This window comes from Zonotrichia albicollis, chromosome 11, assembly GCF_047830755.1.
Source record: "Zonotrichia albicollis isolate bZonAlb1 chromosome 11, bZonAlb1.hap1, whole genome shotgun sequence".
Lineage (NCBI taxonomy): Eukaryota > Metazoa > Chordata > Aves > Passeriformes > Passerellidae > Zonotrichia > Zonotrichia albicollis.
Genome location: NC_133829.1, coordinates 11853869 through 11868082, shown reverse-complemented (window position 1 = coordinate 11868082; position 14214 = coordinate 11853869). Strand labels below are relative to the sequence as shown.

General features: G+C 42.7%; 2 protein-coding genes across 4 annotated transcripts in view; one reads left to right on the top strand and one right to left on the bottom strand.

Moving 5' to 3' along the window:
- The window catches only part of LOC113458792 (anti-apoptotic protein NR13), a 40826-nt gene extending 32633 nt beyond the window's left edge, over positions 1-8193 (top strand). The window contains exon 5 of the mRNA XM_074549370.1: positions 5465-8193. The gene's annotated coding sequence lies outside the window, so the exon portion shown is untranslated. The remainder of the gene's footprint in view (positions 1-5464) is intronic.
- Positions 6669-14214, bottom strand: part of MAPK6 (mitogen-activated protein kinase 6) — a 28486-nt gene continuing 20940 nt past the window's right edge. For all 3 annotated transcript variants that reach the window (XM_074549367.1, XM_074549366.1, XM_074549365.1), the window contains exons 3-6: positions 13615-13759; positions 10462-10626; positions 9635-9836; positions 6669-9035 (exon numbers count right to left, since the gene is read on the bottom strand). In XM_074549367.1, the coding sequence (XP_074405468.1) occupies positions 7937-9035; positions 9635-9836; positions 10462-10626; positions 13615-13759 (1611 nt within the window). In that variant the 3' untranslated portion in view covers positions 6669-7936. The remainder of the gene's footprint in view (positions 9036-9634; positions 9837-10461; positions 10627-13614; positions 13760-14214) is intronic.

Sequence of the window (14214 nt, the reverse complement as noted above, 5' to 3'; positions counted from 1 at the left end):
ATGGCCTGAGCTCCAGGGGCAGCTGGGCCCCTGACTCCTGTCAATTCACTCTGAGCACTCCATCTCCTCCTGGTTTTATCACTTATCATAAAAGCCAAGTGATGTAGGGACTGTTTCATGGGCTGGAGAACAAACCTGTCTCCTTTTTTGAGCATGGAAGAAGAGAAATTGAGGTGATAGGAGACATTGGGATCCTCAGGACCCAAATTCTCTGGAGCACCTATGAGAAAAGCAAGTTGCAGATAGCCCAGGGAAAGCCCAATTTCCCTGCTGCAGGGGCTATGTGTGCTGGGCACAGCACCCAAACCCCTTCACTCCCAAACTCTTGCCAGCTGAGATGCCTAACTGGGGAATGTCAGGGAAGAACTGCTCTGTGTCACCTGGCTCATTAAAACTGGGGACAAGGTCCTCACCCAAGGGCTGCTCTGCATCCATCTGCACTGCATTGACAAACACTGGCAATGGCAATGTACCCAGCAGATTCAATTTAGCCAGGGAAAGTAAATAAGTGGAGAGCATGGACTCACGGACAATAGCAATTTTCATTTCACCTGAAGAACAACCCAGTCAGAGATTTTAGTATGCATTTGCTAATGGCTCCGTGACCTCATAAATTCTGGGGCACTGAGTTCATGCTTGCTTCTGAGCATGGTCCACACCCCATGGAGGCTGGAGCTGCAGTGCAGAGCCCTCTCATGAGCCCACCACGCTCTCCAGGCTGACAGCAGTGCCTGGCCCTGCAGCTGCCCTGCTCCCTAAATCTTTCTGAGGAGCAGCAACACCTCAGTGCTGGGTGTGCAAGGCACTGGAGAGGCTGCCTGGGCCACAGCCCCTGCCCAGCCTCTGACAGGTCACACACTGGCTGTGGGGGTGGCAGCAGCTCCCTCAGGCACCCCTGCCATAAATCCACAGCTCTGAGTGCTGCTGTCAGCCCCTGGGAGGAAGAGGCACTTTAGTGAGAGACAAACACTGCTGGGGTTTGATTTTGTCGTGGCTGGAAGGACGCCACGGATGGCAGCTCGGGGAGCAGGCTGTGCTCAGCTGGGACATCTCCAGCTCCCTGCTGGCAGCCAGGCCCTGGAACAGCTCCATCCCCCTGCCTGGCAGGTCCTAGCTGTTAAATAAATGTGCTGCCAGGCTGAGGTGGTGCAGGGAATGGCTTACGACCTTCATCCAACAAAAAAGAATTCAGGCAGGTGTGGATAGAAGGTGAAGAATTGGTGTAAATGGCCATAATCAGTCATGTTTTGGGGACACACAAGATACCAGTCTGCTGCCTCTGTCTCAAGGATTTGGTGTGGGCCCACACCTGTGAGAAGTGGGTATTTTGCCCCAAACAGCCTGTGTGAGAGCCTCCCTGCTCCCAGCAGCCCTCTGCAGCCCCACTCTGTCACCAGCTTCCCAACATCCTGTTTTCACTGGGATTATTTTAATCTTCCTGTTTCCCATCATATTTTTCCTCCTGCCCATGCCAACAAAGACTGCAATTCCTGGCAGGCAGGGTGGAAACCTCCTCCCTCCACCAGCCTTTTGGAGGATGGCTCTGCCCTGGTCACGCCTGGCTCCTCTCCACTGCTGGTGCTGGCACCACTGTGACCCACCAGGGCACCCAGCTGCTCACAGCACGTCCTTTAGGGCCCACTGGCACAGGGAACTGCTCAAGCAGCTCTGTGCTCTCCTATTTTGCTCTGTGCTGTCGTATTTTGCTCTGTGTTGGCTGAAGAACCAAACCCTCTGCTCCACTGCTGACATCACTGTGGTTTTATCGGGGCAGCAGCAATGCTGCAAGGTGCTGATTAACTGAGCCACAGGTGTGGGCAGCCAAGTTCCAGCTGCACACCGTGAGCCAGAGCTCCACTCAGCTTCCAGCGTTTGCTTTTCTCCTGGATTCATCATCTCCTTGCCCTGTGCAGGTCCCTAAGCCAGTCCCAGGTTTTTCACCTAGCCCTGCTAGAAGTGGATACTGTACCCTGGGTGATGCACTTCCAAGGCCAATAGAAATACAGATCCAAGTGCCAGCAATCCCAAAGGACATTCCTGTCCTCTCTGCACTCCAACAGGCTGGCACCTTGCTGCTTCATAGGGCTGGGCATGGTGCAAAACTGAGAGGCTCAAACACCTGAGGGTCTCTCAGTATAAAAGCAAGTAAAAAGAGAATAAAGAATCATGGAAAACCAGTGAAATATAATGTGTAAGGGTCGAAAAGATAATTTAGTATCTAGAATTAATTTAATCTTTCAATATGTGTCAACATCAAATCTGCTAAGACTCTAACAATAGCAGAAAATATCTGAGACAAATATGGCACAAAACAAAACTCAAACCCATCTGCTTTATTAATCACAGGCTTTAAGAATGTTTCTGCTAGTTACCCAGCTATTTCAAGAGCTGTACTGTCTGAATCTATATCCAAACAAACACAGAAGTCACAGTAAATCTGTCATTCACTTATTGAGGTCTATCCTTTAAATCCTTCTAAATGATAAAATTCAAGACAGGCATCAAAAGGAAACATTGTTTCTCTACAGCCTCCAGCACTGAAGATTTAAACTCTAATCCGGTCTGAATGGCAGCACCAAGAACGAGAACTAGAAAATGTCCTTTCACTGCCTGAGCCGGGCTTTGGAGCATCCATTGCTGAAGCCCGAGCTGCAAACTAAAAGATCAACAATCTTGTAAAGCAGAAATTCTACCCTGGGTACACTTGCTTTTTGGGAAGATGCTGTGGAGATGATGACACAGAAAAATGATGAGGTTTATACTTACCTTGCACCAGCCACAGTGGGATTAGTGTGGCAGTGAAGCTTCCACTCTACACAGCCCCAGAGCCCTGGGATATGGCTTGAGGACCATGGCAAAATTCAGATATAAAGAAAAGCCTGTATTTTATTAGGCCTCCCATCTATTCTGAGAGTGGCCAGTGATCTTTAACCAAGCAGGCAGGGGATCACCACTTGCCTTGGATTGTATTCAACCATGAATGATTACTAGAAGAATATAATAAGCCTAACCCAAAAGTTACAAGAAATCTGGAGAAATGAAAAGTGTAAGCTAAGACACAAGTAATGCAGAACATTACCAAATTAGGACAAAATAAATCAGCCTTCTACCAACGTTAAAACTGAAGAAAACCCATCAAACCATCAGGCAGCAATTCAGTAATGACTGTGTGCTCCAGAAACACAGATTGGATGTAAGCATAGATTAACCCAAGTCCCCAGGGACAGATGGAAAAGCCCTTTCCCTACTCCCCCTACAGCCATGCTCTTTTCTCAGTGTGTGAGCTGCAGGAATCACCCCCCAGCACCTTTGTGCTGGGAACAGGGGAGCCAAAGCTGGGACATGAAGGGCAATGGAGCTGCTGGCTCTGACGCTGACGAGTCACAAGCTCCCTGTCCCAGCCCAGCTGCCAAACTCACACTTTGGTATTTCGTACCATGCACAGCTACCCAGGCTGGGTGACATTCAGGTTAAAAGTAATTTTGGCAGCAGTAGCCCAGTGCAGAGATTACAAAAGGTATTTTACTCTCAGAGCTCTCTATAGAAGGGCTGCTCAGCAGTCAGGGTGCAGCAGACAGATTCCTGAGGAAGGCAGATGACACGTGTGGCTGCTGCCAGCTATTTGCAGAGCGTGGCCATACCTGGCCATGCCCACGTCCCCAGGGGCTGCTGGGCACAGCTCCCCCTGCACATGGCCTGCTGCACACAAATCACCATTCCAGCCACGCTGCTCCCCGGCCAAAAGCAGCCACTGAACTTTTCAGCAGTCAGTATTTTAAGGAGCTCTCCAATAGCACTCAGAGTAAGCAGATAACCATTTTAAATATAGACAGAGGAATGGCAGCCCGAGTGCTGGGTGCCAGCGGTGATCTGGATTATTTGCTTGTTACTAAATACCCCTGGCAGGGCTGCCCAGGCCCTGCAGCTCGGGTCTGACGCAAACAGTGGCAGAACAGCAAACAAGAATTTACAGGGTTTTGTAAGAACTGAAATAATTCAAGGAGTAAGGAACAGATCAGTTCAGGGCTGCTGTTGCTCAGGGCTGTGTCTGTGGAAGAACAAAGACAGGTTACTGTTTAATTACCTGTAAGACCCAGCTGAAGGCTTGATAAGCACTTCCAGATCTCAGCAGCAGGAAAGCAACATGAGTATAATAAAGAAAAGAAGACTTGTGGGAGCAGATTTAGCTCAAGGGTGGTTTTCCTCTTGATATTCAGCAATAATTGCACCACAATGTGCCACTGAATTCCTTGGGGCCCTGCCTACACTTCTCTGGGGTTTGCAGGACGCATGTGTAGACTTGGGGATGAAAGTCCACGTGTGGAAAAACTCCTACATCCCTGACCAACAGAGGTTAGAAGGGGACATAAAAAACCAGCAACATTAGTTCCATATGGAAAAAGTACTCACTAGTGGACTCGTGTAAAAAAGGCATTAAAAACCTGTTCATAAACCAGTGCCTCCAGGCAATCAGCTGGACCAAAGTGTGAACTTTGGCTTTAAAAGGATGCAGCAGCACTGCTCCAAGAGCTTCTGCAGCACAGAAAAGCAACAGCAAGGTGACAGGAAAACAAAGCACATCAAGGCACAGATTTTGCTGTAGGCAGCGAGCCCTTTGCTGCAGCCACAGGTGCCCTGTGAGCACAGCAGGGCCTGCCCCAGAGCCCAGCTGGTTCACAGAACCCCAGCCTAGAGCCCCAGCAGACAGCTCTGCCCACAGCAGGGACCAGCCAAGCTGTGCTAGACTCACACTGCCATCACAACACTACCAGCAGCACGGGCAAAGGCTTATAAAAATAGCTAAGATTATATATAGCAACTCTGATTTAATTAAAATTGAATACAACTCTGAGAAAGCTAACTGACCATGGCTGAGAACTCTTGATCAGAACAAACTGTTCAGCAATTATTAGACCTCATGTGATGACAGGATGTGCAAAAGGCTCTGTCCTGGTCTGTTGTACACATCACCTCTTCTAGCTGAAGCTCTTGTTAAACATACTTTAAAATGCTGCCTTTTAACAAAAGGCCACTTGGAGAAGAAAGAGCACTTTTAAAAGCTGGTTAATTTTCTCATCCCTTATTTGCTTTTTTGTTAAATAAGGGTGTTCCATTGTACTTGGCAAGCACCTTGGCCTGAAACAGTGGTCCCTTTATCTGGTTCATAATTGAAGCTTCTTCCAAATTTTGTTTTTAAAGACAATGCTGTTGCTAGGTCACAGCCAAAGGGCTACACGTGTAGCTGACCTATTTTATCCTGCAGGGATGGGCACAGCTGATGAGCACAGGGCAGGAACCGTCCTCCATCCAATGGGAACAACCTGTGACACCCTGCACTTCCTGCAGGCTGCTCTGCCCACACTCCTGCAGCTTGCCACGGGAGAACCCACACCCACAGCACCTTCATTTCTAGCAGCGATTTCACTTTGCAGTGTCCTTACAAAACAGTTTTGTCTCCACACAGGGAATTCCTTCTGCTTAATGAACCCCAGTGCCCAGCTGCACCCTGCAGTGGCCCATGGACAGCCTGTTGTGAGAGCAGGGTTTGCACCAAAGCAGGCAGCACAGCCTGCACCGTGCTGCCTCCTCAGCACGGGCAGAAGACAAAGGTAATAAAGCACCGTGCTGGGTTTAGGCTCAACACTCAACTCCTCCTTTCTTTTTAGTGTAGAACAATCCCTTTGTACCCTTACAGGCTTCTTAAGTACTGTTAAGTTTCACATGTGTTTAAAAAAAAAAAAAGGCAAAAAAGATTCTTCATTTGTACAAGATGTGTTTCTATCACACTCTCCACCCACTGCTCTCCTCCAATCTCAACAAAAGCTGCACAGCCCTTGAGAGGGCAGCTGGTCACCCCCTGCCTCCAGCCCACAGCCCACTGCTGAGGCTGCAGGAACACCCAGGAACCCTGCCCAAGGACACAGTCCCTGTCCCCTGCCCAGGTGCCCACCCTGTGCCACACTGGAGGGCCAGAGATCCTTGTTTTAGGCCGGTTGCAAACATGCTACCTGCCAGAGGAGCAGGGATGGAAGAATCTGGAGGAACTAAAGCACTGTGATAGGAAAACCTGTAGGAGTTTGCCAGTAGCTTTATTGTACAGTTAATTAGCTCCCTCTGGAACAGCTCTGATGGCAGGAAGAGAAATACATTCTGTTCTAGGGCTTGCTGCAACAGAGACCTGACCTGCACATTTTGTAACATCCCTCAGGAGCTACCTGGTCATGCTCCCAAAATCTGCTCGTGGAAGTGCTCCAGCCAGGCTCTTGGCTGAGGAAGCTGCAGGCTCACCTTCACTCCACGCTGCTGGCAGTGCAAAGGGGCTCACACACACACACTGCAGCTTTTCCTGGCCAAAACTTTGATAAAACACTAACTTGGGTCACGTATACTCCCAGTCAATTGTTCTTTTGAACAGAAATGGTTATGGACACCGCTGTATATTTGTGCTTTCATAGCCAACCCCCACGTGTGATTTTGCTGGGTGCTGGCTGCAGGACAGAAGGGAACTCTTGGGAGTCTCCTTGCAGGATGCTGCATCCCTTCCAGGAGAGCTTCTCATGCTTCCGTGAGCACCCTGTGTTAGGCAGTGACCCTCACAAGTGCCCCAGCTGCAGCACAGCAGCTGCTCCTCATCGGGCAGGGTGTGTACAAAGCATCACAAACAGCCATTTTTGCTGGCCATGTTTTTATTTGTTTTTAGTTTTAAACAGGGGAGCCAATGATACATCCAGTATTTCAAAAAATCAGAAGGTAAAACAAATTTTTAAAAGACCGAGATGCTACATGCTATATTTAACCTAATTTTATTCATGCTTGCTTTGGAGGGGGGCTGGGAGTGGGACAGGAATCATTCGTAAAAACATACAGTAAAAACAAAATGTCTCACCATATAGAACTTTAACCTACAGTAATGTTGTACCTTAATTATTTCCATGCACACAACTAACATTACAAAATTTTTAAAAAATGAACACAATTAAGACTTCTAGGAGCATTTGATAATAAAGCAATTCCTAATTTCTTTTGTAGAGATCAAGCACCTCCAATTACAAATTCCTATACACAGTGAGTGCTTTACTTGAAATGAAAACTAAAAAATAAAAATGTATTGGATAGCCTCAGAATAAGCCGATGTTAATATATATCCAGCTATGTAGGCAATAAAACCATAGTGCTAAACAAAAACTTTTATCTGAAAAGTAACTCAAAAATTGACTTTCTATAATTACAGAAATATACTTATTTGCTAAAATAAATAAAAGTGCTGCATATTAACACTTCACTATAAAGAATGCATACCAGAACATTTATAAATATTGAATGATTTTCAATAGGAATAGCTACTACAATAATGCTGGCTAAATAGAAGTGCATAATGAGAAGCACTATGGGTGGTTAATGTTTTGCCACATACTGCTGTTACCTTGAGGTAGATAACACATGCGTACCAAATTCTGCATTCATTTCAGTTGCTGCTGGTATCATGTGTCTAAGAAATGTGTAGAGTATGAAAAAACTCTAAAATACGCATGAATGAAAAAAATGTTTCGGGAAAAATAGATATTCTCATGCAATTATGTACAGTCTCACTGTGTAAATTTCAAGGCAAGGTTCTTTTTCTGCAAAACATGGACACTGTTTTACTGAGAGAATGTTTTTTTTTAACTTGGTTTAGTGCATTTTTTTGTTACCTCCTGCATTTTGCATTATTTTGCTCTATTCTTTAATTTTGTGTGCAAACGACATGCCAGTTTAAAAACAAAACTAACTCATGTATAGAAAGTAATTCTGGATTGTAAAAACAATGGTAAACAGAAAACTAACGAAATCCATACCAAAATTACACCATCTGATTCAAGTAAAAAAATTACTTACACTAGTAATAAAAAAAGACAAACACATCTCATGAATATAAAAGAAATGTCTGCTGAGTGTTTTAGTTTAGATGTTTCAGAATGCTGCTGTAGGTTTTGTGGGGAATCTGGGGAGATGATTTCATAGCAGAAGGCGTTAGCGTGGCCTGGATGGACTTGAGAGGCGAGCCAACAGGGCTGTGAAACTGAGGAATACCTATAGCCTCAAGCTGCTTGTTGAAGAGGAGTTCCCCACTGTTACTGAGAAAGCTCTCTTCTCTCTCCTTCTCCCCAAGCTTCCCCTCTTCTACTGGCTCAGGTTCTAGCATTTCAGCATCTTCTTTCTTACTAAAAAATTTGTCCAAATAACTGGTGTAAGTATTTTCTTTTTCAACTTGTTCATCTTTCCTTACCTCGCAACAGAACTGGTCTATGAGGAAGCACCCCTCCCCACCACTGACAAACTGACTGTCCCAAGAAGTTTGGTACAGAGCTTCTAACTGGGCCAAATTGGCCATTCCTTTCTCCTGCTTCTCTCTGCTCACCGACTTCGATATTATTCCTTTCAACTCTATCTGAGACACTGAACTATTCAAGTCATTTAATTTATCAACATCAGTAGACTCATGTTGTAAACTAAGCTGGATGGTTTCTGCTATAAAAGAATCAAAGTCAAACCCCTGATTCTTCTCCCTTTCTTTTTCAACAAGTTGCTGTGATGCTTCCTCAAGTGCTATCTGAGCTTTCACCAACCCATTCTTTTCACATTTAGACTTGCCTTTCTTGTCAGACTTATCTTTGCTTTGTTCCTTCCAGTTTGAAAGATCTATAATAAGCTTGGGCTCATAGTAATGGTTAACTTCACTGTCTCGCCAAACTAAATTATCTAGGTATGAAGAGGACCTCATTTTGTAATTACAAGTGTGACTACATTCCAGATCACAATACTTGTTTTCGTGGTGATCTGAGTACTGCCAGCAAGGCTCAGTAGAGAAGTGGGTGTCAAAGGCAGGATCCTCCAGGTACTTTTCACGATCTCCGTCCAAATATTTGCGAGGATCCACTTGCACTTCTTCTTCATCAGTAACATCAGAAAGAGCCCTTGGATCACGCTGAACTTCATCAGCTTCATAGTTATTATGAATAGGCCAGTCATGGTCTGAAAACTGACTGTCATGGTATCTGTAAAACAATTTCCTAAGTGTTAGCAGCTAAAAGCAGTCCTCTGGCTCCCAAACAGAGACAGTCAAGTTTAGAAATGCCCTTACAAAATAATGACAATTCAACACAAAGCTCTTCCTTAATCCAACTGGGTACCTCTTCCAAGTTTTTAATTTAATCTAGCAAAAAGAAACAGAATTATGTACAACAGCTCACTCCATGTACAGAACTTTTTCTAAAGTGTGTTTAATTGACTTAAGATGACTACTGTGAAATCTCTTTACTACAATGTGCATTAAGCATTAGACAAAACAATCATAATTAAAACTCTCCTTAAAGAAAATTTAGTTTTAGAGAAGTATTTTGAGGAAGAAAAAAATAATGGAAATATTAAGTTTAGATTCTAGACTCCTGAGTGCAACTTAGGAATCCATCAGCATATCCAAGTCGCATCTAATGGATTATAAATCCAATGATATTGCTATAAGAAAATAAGAAAATTTTATTCTCAGGTCAACTCAAGAGGAAGAAACATAGAAAAAGAAATAATGCCCATGAAGCAATGTCACTTCAAGCACAAACCCATCCAGTTACATTACCACAGTAAGTGATAAATTTACCTTTCCCAATTATAAATATGGCTGTGACTTTCATCCATTAGCAGAATATCATCAACCTCATCTTCAATGTGAAAAGGATGACTTGAAATAGGCTCATCCGTTGGAAAGGAATAAATGCTCATATAAGGATGGGACAAAGCTTCTTCTGCTGTCAATCGATCCATGGGACTAAATGTCAAAATTTGCTCCAGAAAGTCCAGTGCTGTAGAATATAAGCTACCATTAAATGGGAAATTTCTGACACTTAGAACCTAACATTAAGGTGTAGTGCTTTGCTCTAGAGCCCTCCAGTTGTTTCAAAGTAGCTGCCTGTGAAGTATCAGCTACTGACAGTACAGTGCCAAATATGCATCCTGCAGCCATCAGAAAGAGAGAGAAGTCAAATCTAAGATCAGCCATAATTTAATTTAATGCATAAAAAACCAGCAAGAGACAGAAGGCTTCAAGCTGAATCAGTATCCACCAATGGCTACCAGGAAACACTGCTGCTACTTTGGCTGGGAGACTCTCTTCTAAAAACATCTGAAAGACAGTCCTCCTATACTGACTCCATTCCAATGTTCCCTTGTATTTAAAAGTCTCAAAACAGCAATTCCAGTGCAAATAGGTCCAGCAGAAATTCACAATTCTACTCTAAAGATAACCAAGCAGCCATCATGGAAGCAAATTTCTTTTATTATGGCAGAAGACAATCCTTCTTCAGAGAACACAGATTCTTCTAACTGAAAATTGCCTTTAACAATCACATGGCTGCACCTCAAAGCTGCATGCTTTTTGATTATTTTGAAACATCAAAATATTGAATCAAGGAGTTTTTCATTACTTACCTTCAGGACTGATGCCTGGAAGCAACTGAGTTAAAGGTTTGTGTGGCTCAGTCATATCATTTCTAATGTAAACTGGAATTACATTGAGAAGCTCCTGACGGTCCTCCTCATGTACGACAGGAATTGATTCTAGAATCAACTGCATCTGTTCAAGTTCATGTGCACCTGAGCACCAAAACAAAACACAAGCTGCCATTTCAACTTTAAACATTTCTAATCCCTCTATATAAAAGGCATGTCAAAATTTTGTACTCTGAGCAGCTATTTCCAGCAAAAGATTATAATCTCCTGCAACAGAGGAAAGGCTGAAGTTCTGAATTTAAATGATAATAAATCTGAAGAGCTCTCAAGAAATGCTGTGGCATGTGAAGAATTACAGAGCTGCTACTCACAGATAAAGAGACCTAACATTAAGCTTTTGTAAGGGTGTTTTCACCATGGATGAGGTTCTCTACAGCAATACCCTTTTTATTATACACTCTATACTGCTATCCTCCCCTTTCAACTGATCCACCTCATTAATACAGTATCTGACCTCACTTGGAATTGTATGTCCCTCACTAATAAAAACAGCAGTAGTTTAGCTGAAAGACATTTTGCAGGCCACAACCATTTGTATTAATATTCTACTCTGAAATCCTGCATTAACTGTTGAGTGCAAGACAAAAATCACCTGTTGGTTACACAGAGTGATGCTCTTTTTGAAAATAGTACTCTATTATGATTGAAATTACAGTACTCTTTCAGCACTACCTGAAGTTTCCCTGGGTAAGAACAATAAGGGCCTACACAGCAGGTCAGTTTTGAATAATGAACAGCATCTATATTCAGTACTGGAGTACCCAGAAATACAACCTGCCAACTTCAGCTCGTTGTTCAGCTCCAAGGAGGATGTAGGATCCTAGAGACTGAACGAGCAGATGAAATTATATAGGATTATTTGCATGCTAATGTTTCCTTCCTTCACCAAGCTGCTCTGGGCAATCACAAACAATACTGATGTACGTGACAACACATATAAAAATAAACGGGGCCAGCAAGAGACTCTACCATCTCCAAACTTCTCAGTTCCCTTCAGTGCCTGCACAGCACAGCAGTCTGCACTGCACATCCTATCACACACCTGACAGGTGACTTGAAAAGCTGAGGCAAAGTCACTGCAGAAAATCTGACAGAGCTCCCCAAATGAATCAGTACTGCTTTGTGTTAATGTCTTTACTGGACTGAAAGAGCTGTTTTGTTCTACTTCAGACTACAACAAATTACTTAATATGATCTATCAGATGTTATATTGCTTGTAATTTGCTGGAAAATAGATTCTACTGGGTAATGAGTACCATCCTAAAATTTAATCAGCTTTCTGTCCACCATCAGGGAAATAACCATTGTAAAATATTCATTTAGAACAAAGAGGTAGAGAAGTTGTTTGGAAAAGCTACTGAATTCCACTGTCTCAACTTCCTTTCCCTCACTTGTTCCAGGTACTCTGCAATATTAATCTGTATTCTTCCTTCCCATTCTCATCAGCTTTCTGAACAGCAGGATTCCTAAGGGATGGTTCAGAAGGAGACAGGATGTTGCAATTAACCAAATCAAACCCTCCAAACAACTCTGCAGAAGAACTATTCAGAGTCTCAGGGCAGAATAACTATCATATCTCTAACCATCTTCCGTTTCCAAATGATGTCAAGAAATCCATTTTTCTTTAGATTAGAAAACCATGGAAATGCTAAATTTTCAGAGGGACACATCTACATTGAAAATATTTTTAAAATATCTACTCAATGCAATTAGGGCATATAAACAAGCCTAGAAATTTAGGATTTTGGTGACAAAGACCAAGTTTTTTTAACAGAATTTTAACTCTCTGCACAGCAATTGGGCCAATAAAAATTGTGACAAATACCAATGATACTCAAGGAAAAAAAACCCAAAATGCTGGCAGTTGTGATCAGTCTATGCTGAATGATGAAATCTGCAGACTTTCTCCCAACCCAATAAATCTTGTATCAGCCAAGCATTTAATACTCTGGGGACATTACTCCAGTAGTTAGTAACTCAAAGAGTGAAAAACTCACTGCATGTTAAGAGAAGCCTCTGCATGTATTAATCACTGATTTATACTGAATAATGCTTTCAACTGACAGTTCTTAATGGGAAGAAGCTCTCAATTCCATTGCCTTTTCATGCAAAGCTAACGATGACTGCAGAGGTGTGCTTTCAGTCCACAGTCCTTGTGTCCAAAGGAATGTGAACTTTGAAATGCAAGCTTAGCTCTCAGAAGTTTTATCTGTATTACTCCTATAATTCAGGCCAACAAAAGCAAATCCAAGAGTGAGCCTGAATGAGACAGCTGCTGCTGAGGCCCCAGGGTGCACAAAAATAAGCATTTCAGAGGTATTTCTGCAGTTTGCTCATCTGCTCCCATGGACTGAGTGCTTGTCAGCAGGTGGTGATCTCCTATAGTGCAAATAACAGTTTCACTTTACCTAAAATGCTCTAGTTTGTGCTCTGAGCTAGGTCAGCAATATGGTACAGGATGGCCACCAAGAGATGGGCTCCAAAAATTTCCTCCTGATCCTACCCAAAGCTCTAATATAAATGCACCCAATGAAACTAGAGCAATGCTTCCTATATTACCTGAAACAGTTGAAAGTTGCCCATTTCCTTGCTGTACTGCACTAAATTTTACACCTTTAAATCTATGCCCTTGGGGCTTAATAATTTAAAATATAGAGAAGCAAGAAGTGATTAGGTTGACTACCTTAAAAAAATAAATTTTATGCATGTGATACTCAGGGTATTCATAATCTTCAAATACTCCCTGGATATACCAATTCACACACATATCAGAACACTTCTTATGCAACCAATAAATTTAGCTTAACACAATTACAGTAATATTTACCATGTATGACTCCTACAATAAATTGTGATATTTATCTAAATACACACCAATACAAGTAAGGAAACTGAAATGTCTTCTGCTTTACAGATACATCAATTTATAGTTTATATAAGTGCACAATAATATAGCATAGCCTGATAGTCAATAACTACTGATGTTAGCCACAAGAAACAATCTTTCCTGAGGAAGATAATTAAGCAGTGCCACTCCTTTAATGAATATACCACTGATTTTATTCTACCCACCTGCAAAGAGGGTTTTCCCAGTCAGCATTTCAGCAAAGATGCAACCTGCAGCCCACATGTCAATGGCTTTAGTGTAGTTGTTAGGAGAAAGCAAAAGCCGGGGCGATCTGTACCATTTAGTAACCAATCCTTCAGAAAGATGGCCCTAATGAAATTAATTAAAAAATGTTATTAGATTTTGAAGACTTATGTTTTTAATTTATTTTTTAATGCACTACTAACAAGATTTTTTTAGTCTCAGAGTCCCAGGGATTATATTGTGTGCATTCTACTAAACCTTCTTTCTACCTTTAAAAATATCTCTGTAAGTGAACAGCAACCATATACAAATATGACACTATTTAGTCAAATGAGGTACTGCAGCAAAACTCTCTCATTCCCAGATGCCAAAAAATGCAGAGATGATACTGAACCCTTTTGAAACACCTAGACCAGGAGGACAGTATCTCTAAACCAATCCCCCAAAATAGCCACACGTGCACTATGAATGCACTGCTAATAATCTTATCTAAGGCTTCTATAATTAAATATAACTAAATGTTGCTCTTAATCTCAAGTTCTGTCTTCACTGTTAAAACTTTTTTTTCCTGAACCCATTTA